Here is a 23784-nt window from a genome sequence, read left to right as displayed (position 1 = left end):
AGTCTAGATCCTAAAGGAACTCATTAAAGACACAGAAATTACCCAGAACTCCTTAAGATAAATGCTCTCAGAGTCTTGGAGTAGTGATTGACTACATCACTGACCACACCTGACTAAAGGTGGCGATGGAGAGCAGCTCATATATGGATGAGTAGTCACTGCCTGTTTAGGGAATGGGCAGTAGTCCTGTGAGGCTGGAGCCTACAATTTGGGAGGTGAAGAAGGATGGTTGGAGAAGCCATGGAAATTAAGGGATCAGACTGAATAGCCTGAAACATCTTACAATGTAAGAGGCTTTATCCTATGGCCAAGAAGATGTCATCAGTGGTCTTTGAACAAAGTGCCATGAAAGACATGTATTTTTGAAAGATTCCCAGGGTGGCATAATCTCTCACTACAACCTAGTTCCTCATAAACATTCTCAAGGGGAGAGTTAAACCTGCAGATAACAAAAATTAGATCTCTATGACGCAACCATATGCAGGTACATAGAAAGTACTGGAATAAGAGAAAATATGAACTCTCCCAGATTATGTTCAATTCTTCCTCATGCAGAGATAGAAAAAGAAACTCAGATCTGAATCCCACTGAGGTACTTCTACTTCATTACCTCTCTTGGAAAATCTCCACAGAATTCTGTCACCACCATCATCTCTACCACTCTTCCTATGTGTCAGATTACCTCTTATTTTCCAGTTCTTCCTTGTACTGTGATTGATCACAAGGCGATAGGTGACATTTATAAATCCTTCTTTCACTAACACATTCTATGTTCTCATTCACCATTATCTCTGTCTGGATGGGAGTTTTTTCCATAGCAGTATCATGCAAACCTTCATTCCTAGGAAATCTGTACCCTCATTGGTCTTGCCTTTATTAGGTTGTTATAGTTTCCATTAAGATTTATTATTAGACAAAATCTTAAGTGGCACTCAAAGAATTCCCCAGAATTTCAGACATGATCCTAGCTGCACCATTTGTGTAGAGCAACCCAGATTCTCCTTAGTAATCAACATCACCACCTCAGGCAGAATGGCAACTCTTCTCTTTGTGCATCAGTTCACATAAGAACAGCAAAATGTCCAGATGGTGGGCTCAATTTCTAATTCAGTGAAACCATCGTTGTGTAAAGCCATCCCCTGATAGAATCACCCCTCTCTTCAGAACTATATAAGACACTTCTTGGGGCGCCTGGGTGGTGCAGTCGGTTAAGCGTCCGACTTCAGCCAGGTCACGATCTCGCGGTCCGGGAGTTCGAGCCCCGCGTCAGGCTCTGGGCTGATGGCTCAGAGACTGGAGCCTGTTTCTGATTCTGTGTCTCCCTCTCTCTCTGCCCCTCCCCCGTTCATGCTCTGTCTCTCTCTGTCCCAAAAATAAATAAACGTTGAAAAAAAAAATAAGACACTTCTTGTGCACCATTTTCAATTCTTCAGTTTCATTTTTTATTTTAGCCACAGCTTCAGTAACTGCACTGACTTCAATGAGCTTTATCAGAAGCTACCTGACAGCACGTTACCTCAATTCTGCTGCACATGCTCCTTGTTTTCTGCCCTGGGACTTCTCTTACCTCACGAAACAGGATGCTATGGGGGAACTTTCTCAGTACTCATATTTGTATGAGTGCATGACCTATTTTGAGTGAATTGTTGTAGAGATTGTGAGGTATGCATTGAGGCTCATTTTTATTTTTTGCATAGGGAAATCCGATTTTTCCAGCACCACTCATTGAAAAGACTATTTTCCATAAATTATCTTTGCATCTTTGTGAATAAACAGTGGACAACACTTGAGTGGATCTATTTCTGGACTCCATGTACTATCCTATACTGTTACACTCATCAATAGTTCTATATTTTCTCCAATACCATAGTTTCCCAATTATTTTAATTAACAGTAAGTCTGGAAACCAGGCAATATGAGTCCTTTTAGTTTGTTTACTTTTCCAAAATCAGTTTTAATTTTTAGTTTCTTTGCCTTTACATATGAATATTATAATCATATTATTAATTTGTATCAAAAAACTGGGAATTTTGATTGGAATTGTGTTCAATTTCTAAATCAGTTTTGGAAGAGTTGACATCTTAACAATATTGAGTTTTCTATCCATGACCATTTTACATCTACCCATTTTTTTATTTGACTTCTTTAATCAGTATTTGGTAGTTTTCAAGATATAGTTCATTCATATATTGTGTAAGATTTATACCTAAGTATTAAATGTTTTGGTGTTAGTGTAAATAGTACTTTAAAGAGTTTTTCTTCCACTTTACACATGCTTATTTCTAGGTGATATAAATATAATTTTAACATATTAATATTATATTTATACACAGAAATGAAACTTCTTAATATATTGACCTTGTATCCTATGTTATTACTAAACTCATTAATCCTAGAACCATTTTTTTATGTTCTTTGGGACTTTCTAAATAGACAATCATGTTGTCTATGAACAGAGATGGTTTAATTTCTTACTTCCCACTCTATATACTTTTTATTTGTTTTCCTTGCCCTTTCTCACTGCTTAGGACTTCAAATACAATACTGAATAACAAGGGTGAGAGCAAACATTTTTACTTTGTCCTTGAACTTAGGGAGAAAGTATTCAATCTCTCACCATCAAATATGATATTAGCTATAGTTTTTTAGAAGTTGCTCTTCCATTAGGTGGAAGAAGTTTCCTCTATTTCCAGTTTGCTGAGAGTTTTTTTTTTTTTAATTTTTTTTTCAACGTTTATTTATTTTTGGGACAGAGAGAGACAGAGCACGAACGGGGGAGGGGCAGAGAGAGAGGGAGACACAGAATCGGAAACAGGCTCCAGGCTCTGAGCCATCAGCCCAGAGCCTGATGCGGGGCTCGAACTCCCGGACCGCAAGATCATGACCTGGCTGAAGTCGGACGCTTAACCGACTGCGCCACCCAGGCGCCCCCAGTTTGCTGAGAGTTTTAATCACAAACTGGTTACATTAATGTTGAATTTTTTGTCAAAGGCTTTTTCTGCATTTGTTCAGATGATTCTTTTTCCCAGGTAAATCTCCCTTTTTAATAACAAAGGGTCATTTGGTAACAACTGTACAATACACTTACCCACAGAATTATACTTTGGGACACAGCCTTAATTAAATGGTTTCTTTGAGGTTTAACACCATGCTGATTTTAAAATCATATGGCTTTTCCCATTTGTTTTATTGATTGATCGTTTAGATTGATTGGTTTTTGAATGTTGAATGAACAGCTTTTCATTCCCATAATAAACCCCATTTGATAGTGATATATAACCCTTTTCATGTATGGTTAGATTCTGTTTGCATTAATGAGGATTTTAGTGTGTATGTTCGTGAGGAATATTGGTCTATAGTTTCCTTATAATTTCTTTATCTGGTCTTGATATCAAGGCTTCATAAAATGACTTGAGAAGTATTTCCTCCTCTTCTAAATACGGGGAGAATTGCATAGAATAGTATCCTTTTTCCTTCATATAATTCATCAGTAAAGCCATCTGAAGTTTTCTTTGTCAGAAGGCTTTTACCTACAAACTCTATTTCTTTAATAGAAACAATGATTCAGGTTATCTATTCTTTGTGAGTAGGCTTTGGAAATTGTGTCTTTCAACAAATTTGCCCATTTTATCTGAGCTGTAGCATTTATGGGCATAAGATTATTCATAGTATTCCATTATTATTCTTTGAATAACTATAGGGCTTTGTAGTGACATCTTATATATCTTTCCTAATATTTATGCTTTGTGCCTTTTCTTTTTTCTCCTCTTAATCATTCCGACTAAAAGTGTATTTATTTTAGCTAGTTTTTCAAAGAACCAACTTTTGTTTTCAATTTTTCTGTCTCATTTTTCTGTTTGCAATTCATTGATTTCTGTTCTTTTTGTTATTTCTTTTCTGGTGCTTGCTCTAATTTCCTCTTTTCCTCCTTATATCTTTAGGTTGGAAGCTCAGATCATTTATTTGAGAACTTCATTCATTTGTAATATAAGCATTCAGTGCCATAGATTTTCCTTTAAGCACTGAGTTAGCTGTATCCTACTAATTTTGATATGCATCTTTTCACTTTATTTTAATTCAAAATATTTTCTAATTTCCCTTGTGGTTTCCTATCTGACCTATAGGTTGTTTAGAAATGTGTTGCTTACTTTCCAAGTATTTGGATATGCCTCCTTCATACCAAATACAAAAATCATTTCCAGGTATATTGTAGATGCAAATGTGAAAGATTTTCAAAATAGAATGGAACAGGGGCACTTGGGTGGCTCAGTTGGTTGAGTGTCCAACTTCAGCTCAGGTCATGATCTCCCCATGAGATCTTGCTGCTGTCAGCCTGTCAGCGCACAGCCCACTTCAGATCCTCTGCATCCCCCACCCGCCCTCCCTACTTGCACTCTCCCAAAAATAAATAAATATTTTAAAAATAGAATAGAACATAAAATCTCCTAGAAGACAGTATAGAGTATCTTTAGTGTCTTGGATTTAAAATAATTTTGTTTGTAAAGAATTAAAATTATAAAGAGGATTGATTAAAAGCTCTACATTTAACAATTTTAAAAAAATCTGTCATCAAAAGACACCATTAAGACATCAAAAGATACCATTGAGGATAAAAATTCAAGTCACAAATTGCAAGATATTTGTGGAGTGGTGTCATCAAGATAGCAACATAAATCATTCCCAACTTCAGTTCTCTTACCAGAAGACTAAACTTTCCATTGACAAGACACCATGTGAAAATACCAGGACATGAAGTTGAGGCTAAAGTACCACAGAGACCAAGAAGGACTGCATTAGAAGAAGAGGAATAGGGGCGCCTGGGTGGCTCAGTCAGTTAAGCGTCCGACTTCGGCTCAGGTCATGATCTCACGGTCCGTGAGTTCGAGCCCCGCGTCGGGCTCTGTGCTGACAGCTCAGAGCCTGGAGCCTGTTTCGGTTTCTGTGTCTCCCTCTCTCTGACCCTCCCCCGTTCGTGATCTGTCTCTCTTGGTCTCAAAAATAAATAAAAAACGTTAAAAAACAAAAAAGAAGAGGAATAGATGAATTCACTATTATAGTTGGAGACTTCAAAATCCATCCCTCGGAAATGTACAGATCCAGCAGGTAGAAAATCAGTAGAAATACAGTTGAACTCAACACCACTACCTATCAGCTGGATATAATGGACATCTACTGACTACTTCATTCAACAATAGCACAATACATATGCTTCTCAAGCTCATCAGGCATTCTGTCCACAAAACAGACCTTAACAAATTTAAAAGAATAGACATCATACAATGTCTGCTGTCAGACCAGAATGGGATTAAACTAGACATCAATAACAAAGATAGCTGGAAAAAATCCCAAATTAGTGACTAAGCAACACTTGTAAATAAAATATGGGTCAGAGAATAAATCTCAAATTTATTTTTAAAATAGTTTAAAAATTAAAACACAACTTATCAAAAGCAGTGCTGAATGGGAAATTTACCACATTGAAAGCATGTGAGAATCATAAAATGGAAATCAACTTATATCCACATTTGTTACAACAGACTTCTCAGACTCTAGCCTCAGCATAGACAAGAAAACAAGTCATGCAATGCCACATCTTGTCATAAACTGAGCATGTCACCACTCCTTACCTCTCTTGTGTTTTGTCAGGTTTTCCCAACTCTAACCTTCCTTATACAAAGAACCTACTGTCTACTCTCATTAAAATGTACTTAAGGCTCATTTATCCTATATATGCACAAACTTTTTATACCCTATTAGAAGGTGTGCAAAGGGGAAAGAGAACACTGGGATAGCAAAAGATTGACACCATGTCTTAAAGGAATCAGCCAGACTTAAATAAAATTGAGTTAAGCCTAGGTGTGGTTTAGATTCTAAAGGTAGCATGTTAGAGAAACTTCACATATTCAAACTTACCTTGAAAATTTCCTTTCAACTTTTAATACCCCACTTACATCAGTAGACAGGTCATTATCCAAACAGAAAACCAAAAAGGAAACAATGGCTTTGAATGACACACTGAACCAGATGGATTTAACAAGATTTATGCATCCTAAAACAGCAGAATATACATTCTTTTCAAGTGGCCACAGAACATTCTCCAGAATAGATCATATATTAGCCCAGAAAGTAAGCCTCAACAAATTAAAAGACTGAAGTCATACCATGCATCTTTTCTGACCACAGTGTTATGAACTAGAAATCAACCACAAGAAAAAATCTAGAAAGACCACAAATACATGAAGGTTACAATAACATGCTACTAAACAATGAATGGGTCAACCAAGATATCAAAGAAGAAATCAAAAAGACATGGAAATAAATGACATGAAAACACAATCATCCAAAACCTTTGGGTTGCAGCAAAAGAGGTTCTAAGAGGGAAGTTTGTAGCAATACAGACTTACCTCAAGAAGCAAGAAAAATCTCAAATAAACAACTCAACTTTATACCTAAAGGAGTTAGAAAAAGAAGAATAAACATCAGAAGGAAGAAAATAATAAAGATTAGAGCAGAAATAGCAGATATAGTAACTAAAAAAACAACAGAACAGATCAGTGAAATCAGGAGCTAGTTCTTTGAAAAGAATTGATAAACAAAATTGATAAACCTCTAGCCAGACTCATAAAAAAAAAAAAAAAGAGAGAGAAGACTCAAATAAACCCACAACTATAAGGCTAATAAATCTTCAGAAATCATGAAAGAACATCCAACGGGAAAAAGACAGTCTCTTCCAAAATGGTGCTGGGAAAACTGGACAGCAACTTGCAAAAGAATGAAACTGGGCCACTTTCTTACACCACACACAAAAATAAATTCAAAATGGATGAAAGACCTAAATGTGAGACAGGAAACCATTAAAATCCTAGAGGAGAACACAGGCATTAACCTCTGACATAGGCCATAGCAACTTTTTTTTAAATGTTTAATTATTTTTGAGAGAGAAAGAGAGGCAAAGAGAGAGGGACAGAGGATCCAAAGAGGGCTCTGTGCTAACAGTAGAGAGTCCAATGTGGGGTTCAAACTCACGAAATGCAAGATCATGACCTGAGCCAAAGTTGGACACTGAACCAACTGAGCCATCCATGCACTCCCGGCCATAGCAACTTCTTACTAGATATGTCTCCTGAGGCAAGGGAAACAAAGTCACAAATAAACTATTGGGACTACATCAAAATAAAAAGCTTCTGCACAGTGAAGGAAAAAAACCAACAAAACTAAAAGGCAACCTACTGAATGGGAGAAGATATTTGCAAATGACATATCTGATAAAGGGTTCATATTCAAAACATATAAAGAACTGATACAAAAAAAAAAGAAAAAAAAAAGAACTGATACAACTCAACACTCAAAAACCAAATAATCCAATTTAAAAATAGGCAGAACACATGAATAGACATTTCTCCAAAAAAAGACATACACATGGCTAACAGACACATTAAAAGATGCTCAACATCAATCATCATCAGGGAAACACAAATCAAAACTACAATAAGATATCACTCACACCTGTCAAAATGGCTAAAATCAACAATGCAAGAAACAACAGGTATTGGTGAGGATGTGGAGGAAAGGGAACCCTGTTGCATTGTTGGTGGGAATGCAAACTGTGCAGCCACTCTGGAAAGCAGTAGGGAGGTTCCTCAAAGTTAAAAATAGAACTTCCTATGATCTAGCAATTGCAGTATTAGGTATTTACCCAAAGAATAAAAAAATACTAATTCAAAGGGATATATGCACCCAATGTTTATAGCAGCATTATCTACTATAGGCAATTATGGAAATAGGCCACATGTTCATGGACTGATGAATGGATAAGGAAGATGTGGTATATATAACCAATAGAATATTATTCAGCTATAAAAAAGAATGAAATTTTGCCATTTGTAACAATATAAATGGAGCTACAGAGTATTATGCTAAGAGAAATAAGCCAATTAGAAAAAGACAAATACCATATGATTTCACTCATATGTGGGATTTAAGAAACAAAACAAACAAGTGGACGCATGGGTGGCTCAGTTGGTTAAGCATCTGACTTTGGCTCAGGTCATGATCTCACAGTGGGTGGGTTTGAGGCTCGCATCAGGCTTCATACTATTAGTGTGGACCCTGCTTGGCTCTCTCCTTCTCCCTCTTTCCTCTCTCTGCCCCTCCCCTGCTCACACTTTCTCTCTCAAAAATAAGTAAATAACCTTTAAAAAAATGAAACAAAGCAAACAAGCATAGAGGAAAAGAAGAGAGAGAGGAAAACCAAGAAGCAGACTCTTAACTGTAGAGAACAAACTGATGGTTACCAGAGGGGGGATGGGTTAAATAGGTGATGGCGATTAAGGAGGGCACTTGTTGTGATGAGCACAGGGTGTTGTATGGAAGTGTTGAATTACTAAATTGTACACCAGAAACGATATTACACTGCATGTTAACTAAATCGAATTTAAATAAAAACTTAAAAAAAGAAAATAAAAGAAAAGCTGGAGGAAAAAACAAAATAACCAAATTTAAAAATGGGCAAAGGAGACATATAAATGGCCCATAGGCATATGAAAAAAAATGCTCAACATGACTAATCATCAGGGAAGTGCAAATCAAAACCACAATGAAGTAACACTTCACATCTGTTAGGATGGCCATTATCAACAAACAAACAAACAAACCAGAAAATAGAAAGTATTTGTATGGAAATGGAGAAATTGTAGCCTTTGTGCACTGTTGGTAGAAATATAAAATAGTGGAGCCACTATGGAAAACAGTGTGGAATTTCCTCAAAAATTATAAATATAATTCTCAAATGATCCAACAATCCCACTTCTAGGTATTTATTCAAAAGAAATGAAAACAGGATCCTGAAAAGATATGTGTGCTCCCGTATTCATTGCAGCATTATTCAGATTAGCCACGAGACAGAAACACCCTAAACATTTATCAGTGGATGAATGGATAAAGAAACTGCAGTATATACATAAAACAATATTATTCAGCCTTAAAACAGAAAGAAATCTGTCATATGCTACAAAACATAAATTTGGAGGACATTTTATGCTAATGTCAGTTACAGAGACATTACAGTTACAGAGAGATAATTACTGCATGATTCCACTTACATGAGGTTTCTAAAGTAGTCAAACCCATAGAAGCGCAAAGTGGAATACTGGTTGCTCAGGGCTGGGGAAGAGGGAAATGAAGAGTTGCTGTTCAGTGGGTATAGAGTTTCAATCATGCAAGATGCAAAAGTCCTAGAGATCTGCCCTACTACAAAGTGCATAGAGTTAATAGTGCTCTACTGTGCAATTACAAATTCACTAATAAGGTAGATCTCATATTATGTGGGGTTCTTGCCAAAATAAAAAAAAAAAAAAAGAAAGAAAGAAAGAAAAAGAGAAGAAAGAAAAAAAGCTGGCTGGCTCCTGGAGCTAAGATGGCAGAGGAGTAGGGAGACCCTAAGCTTGTTTCATCCCTTAACACAGCTAGTTTTATCGAATCATTCTGAACACCAAAAAAAATCAGGGGTCTGAGAGAATGAAAGCTGCAAGACTAGAACAGAAAAGCAACCACCTTTTGGAAGGTAGAAAGTGAGAAGAGTTTACAGGAGGAGATATTGCTCTGGGTACAGCAGTAGGAGGGAGCTGGCTTTACAGAAGCTACTGCGAAGTAATATAAGCAGGGGAGCACAAAATCTGAACTTTTAGCAGTCTGCTACCAGGGAGGAAAGTGCCTGGCTTAAAGGTGCTCAAGTGATACAGCAGGAGAGAATCCCAGGAGTGACAGCATGGTCTGATGATCCCTTGGGTCACAAGGAAGATGGGTTGTGCAAATGGGCTGTGCAATTTCCAGGCATAAAAGAGGGGACTCCCTCAGGTTGAGGGCAGTAGGCAGGGGTGCTGGCTTTCTGTTCTGTTTTGACATAAAGTCCGAACAGCTGCACAGTCATGCCACTGCTTTTTTTGCACAGACCAGCAAAAGTCAAAAGCATGGTAAGACCCTCCCCTAGAGGAAGAGCATGGGTCTGTGCTGCAGGAATCCTTAAATTTGGAGTTTTGAAGCTCAGTCACGAACCTGAGATTAAAAAGTTGGACACAGGCAGGGTGAACGCAGGGTTCTGATGGAAATGAGGTGTGATTAATTGCTACTCTATGAAGTTTTCCTGAAGAGTAAGGGGTGCAAACTTCCAGCTCCAGGGCTATAGAACTGGGACGCAGATATCAAAATACAAGGAGCACTGAGAAAACTCCCATTAAATTCAACAAAAGCCAACCATCACCAAGGCATATCATAGTCAAATTCACAAAATACACAGGAAAAAAATCATGAAAGCAGCAAGGGTAAAAAAAGTACTCAAAGGGGCGCCTGGGTGGCTCAGTCGGCTGAGTGTCCGACTTTGGCTCAGGTCATGATCTCGCGGTCCGTGAGTTCGAGCCCCGCGTCGGGCTCTGTGCTGACAGCTCAGAGCCTGGAGCCTGTTTCGGATTCTGTGTCTCCCTCTCTCTCTGACCCTTCCCCCGTTCATGCTCTGTCTCTCTCTGTCTCAAAAATAAATAAACGTTAAAAAAAAAAAAAAAAGTACTCAAACTACAAGTGAAGACAGATCTGTGAAGATCTGCCCACAGAAACTTGCCAGGCCAGAAAGGAATGGCAGGATATATTCAACGTGCTGAATGGGAAAAATATGTAGCCACCAATTCTTTATCCAGCATGCCTGTCATTGAGAATAGAAGGAGAGATAAAGAGTTTTCCAGACAAACAAAAAATAAGGACGTTGTGACCACTAAACCAGCCCTGCAAGAAATTTTAAGGGGAAACTCTTTGAGTGGAGAAAAAAAAAAGACAAAACAAGACCAAATGCAACAAAGACTAAAAAGGAACAGAAAACATCACCAGAAACACCAGCTCTACAGGCAACACAATGACAGTAAATTCATACCTTCAATAACCACTCTGAATGTAAATGGACTAAATGTTCCAATCAAAATACACAGGGTATCAGAATGGATTTAAAAAAAGAGCCAACTATATGCTGCCTATAAGAGACTCATTTTAGACCTAGAGACACCAGTAGATTGAAAGTGAGGGGATGGAGAACCATCTGTCATGCTAATAGATGTCAAATGAGAGCTGGAGTAGCCATACTTATATCAGACAAACTATATTTTAAAGCAAAGACTGTAACAAGAGATGAAGAAGGGCATTATATCATAATTGAGGGGTCAATCCATCAGGAAGATCTAACAATTAAATATATTTATGCCCCAGCTTGGAAGCACCCAAATATATAAATCAATTATTCATAAACATAAATAAACTCACTGATAATAATACCATAATAGTAGGGGACTTTAATATCCCACTTCCAACAATGGACAGATTGTCAAAGCAGAAAATCAACAAGGAAACAATGGCTTTGAATGACACACTGGACTGGAAGGACTTAACATATATTCAGAACATTTCATCCGAAAGCAGTAGAATACACATTCTTCTCAAGTGCACATGAAACAATCTCCAGAATAGATCACATACTGTTCACAAATCAGCCCTCAACAAGTACAAAAAATTGAGATCATACCGTGCATATTTTTGGATCATGCTGTGAAACTTGAAGTCAACCACAAGAAACAATGAAAGCCCTCCAATACATGGGGGTTAAGGAATATCATACTAAAGAATAATGGGTAAACCAGGAAATTAAAGAAGAATTTTTTTTTAAATACACGGAGGCCAGGGGCACCTGGGTGACTCAGTCGGTTAGGCGTCCGACTTCAGCTCAGGTCAGGATCTCACAGTTCGTGAGTTCAAGCCCCACATCGGGCTCTGTGCTGACAGCTCAGAGCCTGGAGCTTGCTTTGGATTCTGTGCCTCCCTCTCTCTCTCTGCCCCTCCCCCACTCACGCTCTGTCTCCCTCCATCTCTCAAAAAATGAATAAACGTTAAAAAAAAATTTTAAATACATGGAGGCCAATGACAATGAAAACATGAGAGTCCAAACCCTTTGGGATGCAACAGACAATCCTATGAAGAAAGTATATTACAATTCAGGCCTACCTCAAGAAGCAAGAAATGTCCCAAATACACAACCTAACTTTACACCAAAAGGAGCTTGAAAAGGAACAACAAACAAAACCTAAACCCAGTAGAAGAAGGGAAATCATAAACATTGGAGCAGAAATAAACAATATACACACAGACAAACAAAAAACAATGGAACAGATCAACAAAACTAAGAGCTGGTTCTTTGAAAGAATAAGCAAAATTGATGAACACCTAGCCATAGATATCAAAAAGAAATGAGAAAGGACCCAAAACCATGAATGAAAGAGGAGAGATCACAACCAGCACCACAGAAATAAAACAATTATAAGAGAATACTATGAAAAATTATATGCCAACAAATTGGAAATCTGGAAGAAATGGAAAAATTCCTAGAAACTCACAAACTACCAAAACTGAAAGAGGAAGAAATAGAAAAATTCAAAGATCCATATCCAGAAAAGAAATTGAATCAGTAATAAAAAAAAATCTCCCACCAAACAAGAATCCTGGGCCAGATGGTTTCTCAAGGGAATTCTACTAGACATTTCATGAAGAGATACTACCTATTCTCAAACTCTTCCAAAAAACAGAGATGGAAGGAAAATTTCCCAACGCATTCTATGAAGCCAGCATTACCTTAATTCTAAAGCCAGACAAAGACCCCATTAAAAATGAGAATTGCAGGCTAATATCACTGATGAACATGGATGCAAAAATCCTCAACAAAATACCAGCAAATAGAATTTTAACAGGACATCAAAAAAATTGTTCACCATGAAGCTCAGAGCCTGGAGCCTGCTTCAGATTCTGTGTCTCCCTCTCTCTCTGCCGCTCCCCTGATTGCTCTCTCTCTCTCAAAAATAAATAAACATTTAAAAAAAATAAAAATTAAAAAAGAATTGTTCACCGTGATCAAATAAGATTTATTCCTGTGCTGCAAGTATGGTTCAATATTTGCAAATTAATCAATATGATACACCACATTAATAAAAGAAGGGTAAGAACCATATGATCTTGTCAAAGATACGGAAAAAGAATTTGACAAAATATAGCATTCCTTCTTGATGAAAACCCTCAAGAAAGAAGGGACAGATACAACATACCTCAACATCAAAAAGGCCATATACAAAAGAACCACAGCTAATATCATTCCTCAACGGAGGAAAACTGAGAGCATTTCCCCTACCATCAGGAACAAGACAAGGCTGTCCACTCTCACCATTACTATTCAACATAGTACTAAAATTCTTAGCCTCAGCAATCAGACAACAAAAAGAAATAAATTGCAGACAAATCAGCAAGGAAGAAGTCAAACATTCACTATTTGCAAATAACATGATACTCTATGTAGAAAACCCAAAAGACTCCACCAAAAAATTGCTAGAACTTATACATGGATTCAGCAAAGTCGCAGGATATAAAATTAGAGTGCAGAAATCTGTTGCATTTCTATACACCAGTAACAAAGCAGCAGAAAAAGAAATCAAGGAATCAATCCCATTTGCAATCGCACCAAAACCAATACGATATCTAGGAATAAAACTAACTAAAGAAGAAAAGACCTGTAGTCTGAAAACTAGAGAACACTTAGGAAAGAAATTGAAGACGACACAAAGAAATGAAAAAGCATTCAATTCTTATGGGTTGGAAGAACAAACATTATTAAAATGTCTATACTACCCAAAGCAATCCTCACATTTAATGCAATACCTATCAAATACGATCAGCATTTTTCACAGATCTTGAACAAACAATCTTAAAATCTGTATGGAAGCACAAAAGATCTTGTTAGTCAAAGTAAAATCCTGAAAAAGAAAAACAAAACTGGAGGCATCACAATTTCAAGTTTCAAGCTATACTACACCTGTAGTCATCAAGACAGTCTGGTGCTGGCACAAAAAGAGACACACAGATCAATGGAGCAGAGTATAAAGCCAGAAATGGACCCACAACTACATGTCAACTAATCTTCCACAAAGCAGGAAAGAATATACAATGGGAAAAGGTCCCTTCGGCAAATGGTGTTGGGAAAACTGGTGATGTGCAGAAGAATGAAACTGGATTACTTTTTTACACATTACCCAAAAATTCATTCAAAATGGATGAAAGACCTAAATGTGAGACAGAAAACCATTAAAAATCCTGGAAGGGAACACAAGCAGAACATCTTTGACCTGGGCCAGAGCAACATCTTACTAGATACCGCCAAAGGCAAGGGAAATAAAAGAAACATGAACTAATCGGACTTCATCAAGATAAAAAGCTTCTGCACAGCAAAGGAAACAATCAACAAAACTAAAACGCAGCCTGTGGAATAGGAGACAATATTTGCAAACAACATATCTGATAAAGGGTTAGTATCCAAAATCTATAAAGAACTTATCAAACTCAACACCCTCCAAAAAAAGTGTCTAAAGAAGACATCCAGATAGCTAACAGATGCATGAAAAGATGCTCAACAAAACTCACCATCAGGGAAATACAAATCAAAACCATGATGAGATACCACCTCGCACATGTCAGAATGGCTAAAATTAGTTAACACAAGAAACAATAGGTTTTGGTGAGGATGTGGAGAAAAAGGAGCACTTGTGCACTTTTGGTGGGAATGCAAACTGGTGCAGCCACTCTAGAAAGCAGTAGGGAGGTCTTCAAAAAACCAAAAATAGAATTACTCTACAATCCAGCAATTGCACTACTAGGTATTTACCCAAAGAACACAAAAGTGCTGATTTGAAGCAACACATGCATCCTGATGTTTATAGCAGTATTATCAACAATAGCCAAACTATAGGGAGAGCCCAAATGTTCAACAACTGATGAATGGATAAAGAAGATGTGGTGTAGATATACAATGGAATATTACTCAGACACCAAAAAGAATGAAATCTTGCCATTTGCAATGACATGGATGGAGCTCGAATGTATTATGCTAAGTGAAATAAGTCAATCAGAGAAAGACAAATACCATACAATTTCATTCATACATGGAATTTAAGAAACAAAACAGGCTGATGTATGGGAAGCAGTGGGGGCGGGGGGGAGAAGAGAGGAAACAAACCACAAGAGACTCTTAATGACACAGAACAAACTGAGGGTTGATGAAGGGAGGTGCTTGGGAGGTGGGCTAGATGGGTGATGGGTATGAAGGAGGGCACTTGTTGTGATGAGCACTGAGTGTTCTGTGTAAGTGATGAATCACTGAATTCTACTCCTGAAACCAATAGTGCACTGTATGTTAACCAGCCAAACTTTAAATTAAAAAAAAAGTTATTTCCAAAGAAAAGCTGGAGGCATCACAATTCCAGACCTCAAGTAAATTACAAAACCGTATTAATAAAAACAGTATGGTACTGGCATAAACATAGACACATAGACTAAGAGAACAGAATAGAAAACCAAGAAATAAACCCACAATTATATGGTCAATTAGTCTTCAACAAAGGAGAAATTGAATGTACAATAGAAAAATACAGTCTCTTCAACAAATGTAGGAAAAACTGGACAGCACCATGAAAAGAATGAAACTGGACCACTTTCTAACACCATACACAAAAATAAATTCAAAATGGATTAAAGACATAAAGGTGAGGCCTGAAGCCACAAAAATCCTAGAAGAGAGCACAGGCAATAATGACTCTGACTTTGGCCATAGCAACATTTTTTTAGATATGTCTCCGGAGGCAAAGGAAATAAAATTAAAAGTAAACCATTGGGACTACCTCAAAATGAAAACTTCTGCAAAGAAAAGGAAAAAAATCAACAGAATTAAAAGGCAACCTACAGAATGGGAGAAGATATTTCCAAACGACATATCTGATAAAGGGTTAATATCCAAAATATATAAAGAACTGATATAACTCAACACTCAAAAAACAAATAATCCAATTAAAAAATGAGCAGAAGACATGAACAGACATTTCTCCAAAGAAGACATACAGATACCCAACAGAGACATAAAAAAACGCTCAACATCAGGAAAACACAAATCAAAACCACAAGGAGACATCACCTCACACCTGTCAAATGGTTAAAATCTACAATACAGGAAACAACAAGAGTTGGCAAATGTGAAGAAAGGGGAACCTTCTTGCACTACTGGTGGGAATGCAAACTGGTGCAGCCACTCTGGAGAACAGTATGGAGGTTCCTCAACAAGTTAAAAATAGAACTATCCTATGATCCAGTAATTGCACTACTAGGTATTTACCCCAAAAATACAAAACATTAATTCAAAGGGATTCATGCACCCTAGTGGTTATAGCAGCATTATCTACAATAGCCAAATTATGGAAGCAGTCCAAGTGTCCATAGACTGATGAATGGATAAAGAAACACACACACACACACACACACACACACACACACACACACACTGGAATATTATTCAGCCATACAAAAAAGTCATGAAATCTTGCCATTTGAACAACATGGATGGAGCTAGAGAGTATTATGGTGAGCGAAATAAGTCAGTCAGAGAAAGACAAAGCCATATGACTTCACTCATCTGTGGAATTTAAGAAACAAGCAGAGAAGAAAGCAAGAGAGAAACCAAGAAATAGACTCAACTACAGAGAACAAAGTGATGGTTACCAGTGGGGAGGCAGGTGGGGGGGATCAGGATAGCACTGCGTAATGTAAAGAATTGTTGAATCACTATATTGTACACCTGAAACTCATATAATACTGTATGTTAACTATATTGAAATTAAAAAAGAAAATCCCCCAGTAAGGGACCCCATTTTATAGTGATATTGTCTATCAGTAGGGCAAATGTAGCTAGTTTTTCTTTCATTTTTTAAACAGCTAATACTTCTTTAGTACAGCACCAATGAAATGCATGCCTGTATTTACACAAAGGGAAAAGATATGTATCTCTACACACTAGACTCTTACATGGCATGTGAGGTACTCATCATTCATTTTCCCTTTCTCTCTCTCTCTCTCTGCCCTCTGTTGCTTTTTGAACATCTATGATCCCATTTATATAAACTAAAATTAAGACTATCACATATACCTGTGTTTCCTGTACAGTCCCATTATAGTCCCAGACCCCTTTTACTCTCAAAATATACTACAGTTTGAAGTATGAAGATGTAACACAGCAGACATCCTCTGTGGTAAGACAACAGTTCTGGAGTTTGATTTTGTTGATGGTTATATGAATCCATATATGTAATAAATTATCATAAACTACACACAAAGACATCATCATCATCATCTTCATAAAAGAATGATTGCAGCAAAACTGGTAGAATCCAAGTCTGTGGTCCAGTTCATTGTGATGTGCTAGTCAATTTCCTAGTTTTGTTAACGTGTTCTACTTATATAAAATGGTACCACTGAAGGAACCTAGATGAGGTACAAATTATCTTTCTGTACTATTTTTTTAAATTTCTTGTGACTCTGTAATTATTTCAAAATAATATCTATCTATCTAACTATCTATCTACATGGCAGTCTGTGACATCCCCTTATCCACCTTTTATCTAAGTTGAGCTATGTGGCTGAGTTTTGGAGAACAAAATGTAGGTCAAAGTGATGTATGCCATTTCTAGTTCCAGTTCATTAAACTCTTCACTGTCGTCCTCTACCCACTGTCTTCCTCGGGGCTGAATGTCAACACCTGAGGTGACTATGGAGCCCCCATCAACCTGATGACATGAAACATAGTGCTCTCCATGTGTCAATGCCAACTCAATTTTACATGAGCAGGAAAAAACATTCACTGTATCACACCACTGAAATTTCCGGGTTTATTTGTTACACCAACTACTGTACCTTAAGTAACACATGGAGAATATTAAAATAAATTAGCAAGCATAATAGTAAATGGAAAAAGAAAAACTGAATAATAACCTATTTTCATAAATACATAGACACACAAACAGTTCTTTGGGTAACTGGATGGAAGATAATATGAATCAAGAAATGAAATATCATTTGATGCAGTCCCACTTGTCTATGTTTAATTTTGCTACCTGGGCTTTTGGTGTCAAATCTAAGAAATCACTGCCAAGATCAATGTCAAGAAATTTTCCCTAGGGGCGCCTGGGTGGCGCAGTCGGTTGGGCGTCCGACTTCAGCCAGGTCACGATCTCGCGGTCCGTGAGTTCGAGCCCCGCGTCGGGCTCTGGGCTGATGGCTCAGAGCCTGGAGCCTGTTTCTGATTCTGTGTCTCCCTCTCTCTCTGCCCCTCCCCCGTTCATGCTCTGTCTCTCTCTGTCCCAAAAATAAATAAACGTTGAAAAAAAAAATTAAAAAAAAAAATTTTCCCTATATATTTTCTTCAAAAAGTTTTACAGTTTTAGGTCTTCTATTTAACCCCTTACTCTATTTTGAGTTGACTTTGGTGTATGGTGTAAGATAAGAGATCCAACTGAATTCTTTTTTCATGTGGATATCCAGTTTTCACAACACCACTTGTTGAAGAGACTATCATTGCCCCATTGCATGTTCATGGCGCCCTATTTGAAAATCAGTTGATTGTATATTACATGAATTTATATCTGGGTCCTCTACTCTGTTCCATTGGACTGTATGTCTATCTTTACACCACTACCTTACTGTTTTGATTTCTGTGGCTTTGTAATATATTTTGAAATTAGGAACTATGATGCCTCTAGCTTTGTTCTTTTTGCTCAAGATTTCTTTGGTTTTGCAGAGTCTGATATAGTTCCATATGAATTGTAGGATTTTTTCTATAAAACACGCGATTGGGATTTTAATAAGGATTACTGTGAAGCACTGGGTGTCGTATGTAAGAGATGAATCACATGGTTCTACTCCTGAAGCCAAGACTACACTGTATGTTAATTAGCTTGAATTTAAATTGAAAAAAATATTTTTTAATGTTTATTCATTTGGGGGAGATAGAAAGACAGAGACAGAGTATGAGTGGGGGAGGGGCAAAGAGAGCAGGAGACACAGAATCTGAAGCAGGCTCCAGGCTCTGAGCTGTCAGCCCAGAGCCCGATGCAGGGCTCTAACCCATGAACTGTGAGATTATGACCTGAGTTAAACTGGAGGCTTAACCAACTGAGCCACCCAGGGGCCCCTAAAATAATTAATTAAAAAAGAGGAAAAAGATAAGGATTGCAGTGAATCTGTATATTGGGAAATATGGACATCTTAACAATATTAATTCTTCCAATCCATGAACAAGGGCTGTCTTTCCATTAATGTATCTGCTTTAAATTTTTTCATCAGTGTTTTATAGTCTTAATATACAAGCGTTCCACCTCTTGGTTAAGTTTATTCCTAAGTACTCGATACCTTCTGATGAGACATCAAACTTAAAAGCTTCTGCACAGCAAAGGAAACAATATGAAAATGCATCCTATTGGATGGGAGAAAATATTTGCAAATATCTAATTAAGGGTTAATATACAAACTATGTAAGATTCTCCTACAACTCAACAGCAAAATAAAAATAAATAACCTGATTAACAAATGAGTAAAAGACTTGAATAGACATTTCTCCAAAGAAGATGTACAAACGGCCATTAGGTATATGAAAAAGTTGCTCAATATCACTAATACACCAGGGAAATGCAGATCAAAAACCACAATGAGATATCACCTCATATCTGTTAGGATGGATATTACTTTTTTAAGATAACAAGTGGTGAAAAAGGAGAACTCTTTGTTTTTAAATTTTTTAACGTTTATTTATTTTTTGGAGAGAGAGACAGAACACGAGTGGAGGAAGGGCAGAGAGAAAGGGAGACATAAAATCCAAAGCAGGCTCCAGGCTCGAAGCTTGACAGCTTCGGCACAGAGTAGCGTCGGCACAGAGCCCAACGCGGGGCTATAACCCAAGAACCGTGAGATCATGACCTGAGCCGAAGTCAGATGCTTCAAAGACTGAGCCAACCAGGTATCCCCGAAAAAGAGAACTCTTATGTATAGTTGGTGGGAATGTACAGCCACAATGGGAAATTGTAAGGAGTCTCCTCAAAATAACTAAAAATAGAACTACCATGTGATCCAGCCGTCCCAATGTGGGTATATATCCAAAGGAAATGATACCAGGATCTCAAAAAGGCATTTGCACTTCTGTGTTCATTGCAGCATTATTTATAATAGCCAAGATATGTAAACAACCCAAATGTCCATCAACAGATACATGGATAAAGAAAATGTAGTACATACATACAGTGGCTTATCATTCATCTTTTTTAAAAAAAGAGAAATAAGTCTTAAAATTCATGACAACATGGATGAAACTAGAGGATGTTACGCTAAGTGAAACAACCACAAACAGAAGGACAAATACTGCACGATTTTATTCTGGATAAGAGGTGTCTAAAATGGTCATAACCACAAACAAGGAGAATTGAATAGTGTTTGTTGGGGGCAGAGGGACGAAGAAATGCAGAATTGGTTTTTCAATGGGTATAACTTTCTGTTACATAAGATGACTAAGTTCTAAAGATCTGCTGTACAATATAATACCTACAGTTAATAATATGGCATTGTGCACTCTAAAATATGTGAAGAGGATAGATTCCATGTAAAGTATTCTTATCAAAAAAGAAAAAAACACAAAAGAACACATGGAAATTCTTGGATATTATGGATATATTTAATATCTTGGTTGTGGTGATAGTATCATGGGTGTATGCATAAGTCTGAATTCATCAAGATGTCTACGTTAAATGTGTGCAATTTTTATCAATTATACTTCTGTAAAGCTAAAAACAGATGGAGTTTAAGCAAAGTGGAAGTTTGGGGGGAAATATAAAAATTCAATTTTTTGTAGGTTAAGATTGAAGTGCTCATAGAGCATCAAGGGGAGAGGTCTACTGTGAAGATGAAAATAAAAATTGAGAACTTGTAAAAGATTTAGACTTCAGATAGATATGTGGAGGTAGGCAGTATTTCTGAGAGGATTAAAATAATGGATTTAGATGCTATCAGAGATAACAGGAAATGAACAGTCCAAAGTTAGAATTCTAGACAATGCTATACATAGGGCTGACTGAAAAATCAATGGCTTTTCCCTTATTTCTGAGGTGGGGGAAATGAGAAGAAACTCTAAAATTAGATAGCCTGAGATCTTAGGCTCAATATTGACCAATTCTGGGACTTTGGCAAGTTATCAAATTCCACATTTTCAATCTTTAAGATGGTAATAAGATTCCTTTGTGGAGTAATCATAAGAGTAGCATAAGTTCATGGATGTAAAATTTGTTGAAAAAATTTAAAATACTAAGTAGGAGGAAGACAGCCTTAAACAGTAAGGCTTTAACCAGGCTCTGGCTTTCCCATACCTGTGTGAGTAACTTATAGAGCTCCAGGTATGGGTTAGCTCCCAGGCAAAAACAAACTATTGTAGCAAATGAGATAGAAAGTTCATTTTAGGTTCAGATCAGGTCAAAAAGACAATGTAGACATGAAAATAAATCAGAGGAGAAGAGGAGACAAAATAACGCGAACCCTTGTTCAGGAAGAAGTACATAAAAATCTGCGTTCAACAATGAAAGTCCAGTTTAGTGAAAGTAAGCAGAGGAGTGAGAGGCTTGAGTTTTAGTCAATATTGACCTGGGAGAGCAGGGTATTACTTAAAGCAGAGTTTTAGTTAAAAAACAAACAAACAAAACACATAACATATTAGTTGTTTCACAACTGGAAACAGAAAGCTCAATTAAAAGTTTAAAAATAATGTTTCTTCAGGGTCACCTGGGAAGAGCAAATAGAAAGAACCTGCTACCAGGTCATTGGGATCCCCTTTCTGAGTGCAACCACATAACCCCACTTCATTTGTATTAGGTACTGAACAATTATTTAGTAGGTCTTTTTAATAGAAAAATTCATGGTGGGAGAAAAAAAAGAAGCCTGGGTCAATATTCCCATATTAACATCAGTGTATCTACTTGATAAAATTATGTAAAAATCCTCAGCTTTACCATTATACAGAGAAGGAAATTTTCTTTTTGAAAAGGAGTCTTCCCAGAGCTCCCATCATGTCTCTGTTCCTCAGGCTGTAGATGAAGGGATTCAGCATGGGGGTGACCACAGTGTACATCACGGCCATGACAGTCTCCTTAACAGCAGAATTATTAGCTGAAGGGCACAAGTAGAGACCGATAACTGTCCCATAGAAAAGAGACAGCACAGAGAGGTGAGAGCCACAGGTGGAGAAGGCCTTGCGGATGCCCCTGGCAGAAGGGACCCTGAGGATGGAGGACACAATCCGTGCATAAGACATGACAATGAGTAGGAATGGGATGACGAGAACAAGCCCTCCCATGATAAATATCACCAACTCATTGACTCGAGTGTCAGAGCAGGCCAGCTTCAGCAGAGCAGACATGTCACAGAAAAAGTGGGGGATTATGTTGTCAGCACAGAAACACAATCTGGCCATGAGGAGAGTGTGTAACATAGCATGGAACATGGTCAGCACCCAGGACAGCACAACCAGGGAGAGACAGAGCTTGGAGCTCATGATAATGGTGTAGTGGAGGGGGAAGCAGATGGCCACATAGCGGTCATAGGCCATGACCACTAGGAGGAAACTCTCCAGGTCTGCAAAAAACAGAAAGAAGTACATTTGGGTCAGGCAGCCAGCAAAAGTGATGGATGAGTCTTGGCTCTGCATGGTTTGCAACAATTTCGGAATGGTCACAGAAGAGAAGCAGATATCAGAGAAAGACAAATTGCTGAGAAACAAATACATGGGTGTGTGCAGGTGGGAGTCCAGGCAAATCAGGAAAATTATGAGGAGATTCCCCAGTACGGTGATAAGATACATGGCCAGGAACAGGACATAAAACGGATTTTGTTGCTCTGGCTCAATTGGCAGGCCCAGAAGGAGGAAGTCTGAGACAATAGTTTGATTTCTTCTTGTCATGGTCTGTGTCCTTTAGGAGGAAATAATGGTGTCCATTAAAAAACTGAATAAAAATGAAAATATTTCTAAGATACATGGTCTGTACGTTGTTCTGCAATGATTGATTTCATCCTTGTTATCCACAACACTCTATAACCACAAATATAACAAATCACTTAACCTAATCATTTTCTGGCTCAATTTTTTTTCTAGTTAATTAGCATTTAATAATATTGACTCTTCCATACCTTCTGAAACATTCTGATCCCTTCTGTGCAATCATCCTGTTTCTTAGCTCTTCATTCTCAATAACTGTGATTGGTGTCTTCCATAACAGAATTTTATATATTGGTGTTTTCTTGGGCTTTTTTTCCTAAATCCTATTCTCTTATAATGCTACATAGACAGCCCTAAAAGAGTTGCTTACTCCCATGGCATAAATTACCATCTAAACCTCATGGATAGACCTCTATCACCGTCAGAACTGTATTCCCAACTGTGTAGTGATTATCTCATCATATAATATCACAAGCATTTTCAGCTCCACAGACCGCAAATAAAGCTCATGATCTCACCCTGCCCCTCTCCTAATCTGTGCCTCCAAGTCTCTCATATCTCAGTAAAAGAAATCCAGGCTTGGGGCGCCTGGGTGGCTCAGTCGGTTAAGCGTCCGACTTCAGCTCAGGTCACGATCTTGCGGTCAGTGAGTTCGAGCCCCGCGTCGGGCTCTGGGCTGATGGCTCAGAGCCTGGAGCCTGCTTCCGATTCTGTGTCTCCCTCTCTCTCTGCCCCTCCCCCGTTCATGCTCTGTCTCTCTCTGTCTCAAAAATAAATAAAACGTTAAAAAAAAAAAAAAAGAAATCCAGGCTTAAGTCATACACCTGAGAGTTTTCTTTTACTCCCTCCTTTCTGTCATTATCAAC

At 37.7% G+C, this 23784-nt stretch overlaps 1 protein-coding gene across 1 annotated transcript; it reads right to left on the bottom strand.

Annotated features, from left to right (window-relative positions):
• Positions 1 to 21937: 21937 nt before the first annotated feature.
• On the bottom strand, positions 21938 to 22882 carry LOC124512921 (olfactory receptor-like protein DTMT). The gene has a single exon (XM_047080562.1). The coding sequence runs from the start codon at positions 22880 to 22882 to the stop codon at positions 21938 to 21940; it is 945 nt and encodes a 314-aa protein (XP_046936518.1).
• Between the last annotated feature and the right edge of the window lie 902 nt (positions 22883 to 23784).

Source organism: Lynx rufus, unplaced genomic scaffold (genome assembly GCF_022079265.1).
Source record: "Lynx rufus isolate CCGP_SWC_20201006 ecotype Redwood Valley unplaced genomic scaffold, mLynRuf1.p SCAF_18, whole genome shotgun sequence".
In the NCBI taxonomy this organism is placed as follows: Eukaryota; Metazoa; Chordata; class Mammalia; order Carnivora; family Felidae; genus Lynx; species Lynx rufus.
The sequence above is the reverse complement of the archived record's forward strand: the minus strand, read 5'-3'. Positions and strand labels throughout refer to the sequence as shown.

Coding starts and splice junctions, on each gene's coding strand:
- LOC124512921 (XM_047080562.1), bottom strand. CDS start 22,882: ATGACAAGAAGAAATCAAACTATTGTCTCAGACTTCCTCCTTCTGGGC.